The sequence below is a fragment of the Leuciscus leuciscus genome, assembly GCF_965113295.1.
Source record: "Leuciscus leuciscus genome assembly, chromosome: 6".
In the NCBI taxonomy this organism is placed as follows: domain Eukaryota; kingdom Metazoa; phylum Chordata; class Actinopteri; order Cypriniformes; family Leuciscidae; genus Leuciscus; species Leuciscus leuciscus.
In genome coordinates this window covers 46,559,220-46,561,719 of record NC_138730.1, presented here as the reverse complement: position 1 = coordinate 46,561,719, position 2,500 = coordinate 46,559,220, and the positions used below count along the sequence as shown (strand labels likewise).

General features: G+C 42.0%; 1 protein-coding gene across 1 annotated transcript in view; it reads right to left on the bottom strand.

The window, feature by feature from the left end:
* Window positions 1-1,441: 1,441 nt before the first annotated feature.
* The window catches only part of onecut3b (one cut homeobox 3b), a gene marked incomplete at both ends in the record, with an annotated part of 32,641 nt that continues 31,582 nt past the window's right edge, over window positions 1,442-2,500 (bottom strand). Inside the window, one exon of the mRNA XM_082173106.1 lies at window positions 1,442-1,734. Coding sequence (XP_082029232.1) covers window positions 1,442-1,734 — 293 coding nt within the window. The remainder of the gene's footprint in view (window positions 1,735-2,500) is intronic.

Sequence of the window (2,500 nt, the reverse complement as noted above, 5' to 3'; positions counted from 1 at the left end):
AAATATAATTAAGTAATATTTACTTAATTACTTCAAATGAATGTTAAGTTCAATAATAAGTAGATTTTTCTTGATAATAACGGGTTGTACAGAGTTGCAGTAAAAATGTACTTAAAATGTGTTAGTGCAAACTGTTACGAGGATTTTATCAAGCAAGTTATTATTTTCAGTGAATGCAGCATTTCTCACTATTGTTTAGTTTAACTTAAAGTACTGAAATAACCCTGTCTTGAAGGCAGCATGACATCTGAAGTCGAAGGAAAGGTGCGTTTCTGTGGGTCTCCAGGAGGTGGCGCTGTTGCTCTGTGCAGGTGAAGCGCTCTGTAAAACCCCTACGGTAAAATGATTCTTTAGGGGAAGATACAGAGGCCTGATTGATTCTTTGCATCCCTTTATCATTGTGCTGAAGCAAGAACAAGGCGCCACGCTGGCAGTGAAAACACTCCTGAAACTATACTCGTATGAACTGTTTGCGTCAAGGGTCAAATGAATATGGTTGGTTGTGTGTGTGTGCTAAAATACGCATTGCCTTCTGTTCCTTCTTTCCACTGCTCTATGAGAGAGAGAAATTTCCGTATAGCTTGGCTAATCCAGAGACTTTGAGATGAGAGATGTTTTAGCTCAAATATCAAGCACAGGTGAGGGGAACGTCCAACACTCTCGGGGAAAAAGGTACAAAAGCTGTCACTGGGACGGTATCCTTACAAACGGTTCTAATATGTGCCGATTAGGTACTAATATGTGACCCTGGACCACAAAACCAGTCACGAGTCGCACGGGTATATCTGTGGTATAATAGCCAAGAACACATTATACGGGTCAAAATTATCGATTTTTCTTTTATGCCAAAAATCATGAGGATATTAAGTAACGATCATGTTCCATGAAGATATTTTGTAAATGTCCTACCGTAAATATATTAAAATTGTGTTTTTGTGAGTGGATGCTGCACAATCGTGAACATAAATGGACAGCATGTCGATTTTTCTCAATGTTTAGATTTTTTTTTTGCATCCTTCCAGATTTTCAAATAGTCGTATCTCGTAAATATTACATCCTAACAAACCATACATCTTATTTATTCAGCTTCCAGATGATGTATAAATCTCAATTTCAAAGAATTACCCATGTGACTGCATGGTTTTGTGGTCCAGGGTCACATATGGGACCCAAATGTACCTTTGAGGTACAAATATGATGTACCTTATGAAAGGGTCCCGCCCCGGTGACAGCTTTTGTACCTTTTTTTTTCTTTTTCCGAGAGCATCCGTGATGAGAAAGAACTAAACCGAATGAAAAGCGTGCAATGCGTCGGGTGTTGACGGAGCTCATCCGCACCCGCCGTTCCCGGACGAGGCTAGTGAGGTTTGATGGGCACCGTAGATCATCATCATCTGTTGGTCCGGTGCATCCGGCGCTGGTCCGTCGGCCTGGCATCGGCTCAGGCTTTGGAGAAAGTGGTCGCCGACGTGCCGGGTTGCCCGGGACTGGCCGCGTGCTCGTCCTGCCAGCGGTCCACGCACCGACGCCGGGCGTTCATGAAGAAGTTGCTGACGGTGGACAGCTCCAGGCCCAGCTGCTGAGAGATGGTGATCTGCATCTCTTTGCTGGGTCTCTTGTTCTCCTTGAAGATGGCGATGAGCGTTCGGCGCTGGAGATCGGTGAACACCAGACGCTGCTTCTTCGGGACCATGTTTCTGTCTTTGTGCTGCTCCTGTTCCTTTCTCTTGCACGCTGCCATGAGGAGACGGAGAGAGAGAGACAAGTGAAAATACAAGAAGAACACAAGGACATTTGCTGATAGAAACTCATGCAACCAAAGCTCATTCAGTGGAAGAAGCTTGTGTTTTGCGAGCTCAGATATAATACTGTATACAAACATATTTCATAACACAAATATTGAAGTCCGCCTGTGGTGAAAATCAAGTTTTTAATGTTGTCATTAAGTGAAAGAAGCTTTAAAGTCTCCCTGTAGTCAATCATTTCATCCCTTAAAACTCATCTTTGATCACCAAAATGACATATTTAAACGTTTTAAATTCTTCATGCCTTAAAATATCTTGAATGTAACTTGACACCCTTGCCTCATTAAGTATTCACGGTTATATGAATATGCAAATGAGCCCGGCCTCCACACACTCACTCAGCTCAGAGATCCACTGGTTGACGATCACACGTTGATCTGATTGGTTACAAGGTAGTTTGTGACGTCAGAAACACCAGCGATTTCAAAGCGTGTGTTTGAGACTGTCTTTGGTTCACTGCAGTTTTAAGGAGGAAATACTCAGCAATGCTGTCGACTTATGAACTTACACATGGTTTGTCTTATTAAAAACACCACATAGACACATAAACAACATTAAACGCTGGAGTTTCAACACAGGGGGGCTTTAAAGGAATATATGCATGTAGAAATTCTGTTTTAAAATATCTAATAGCATAATAGTGGGATCACACCGGTTTTCCTGTTCACACTAGTATATCAATTTATGCAAAATCA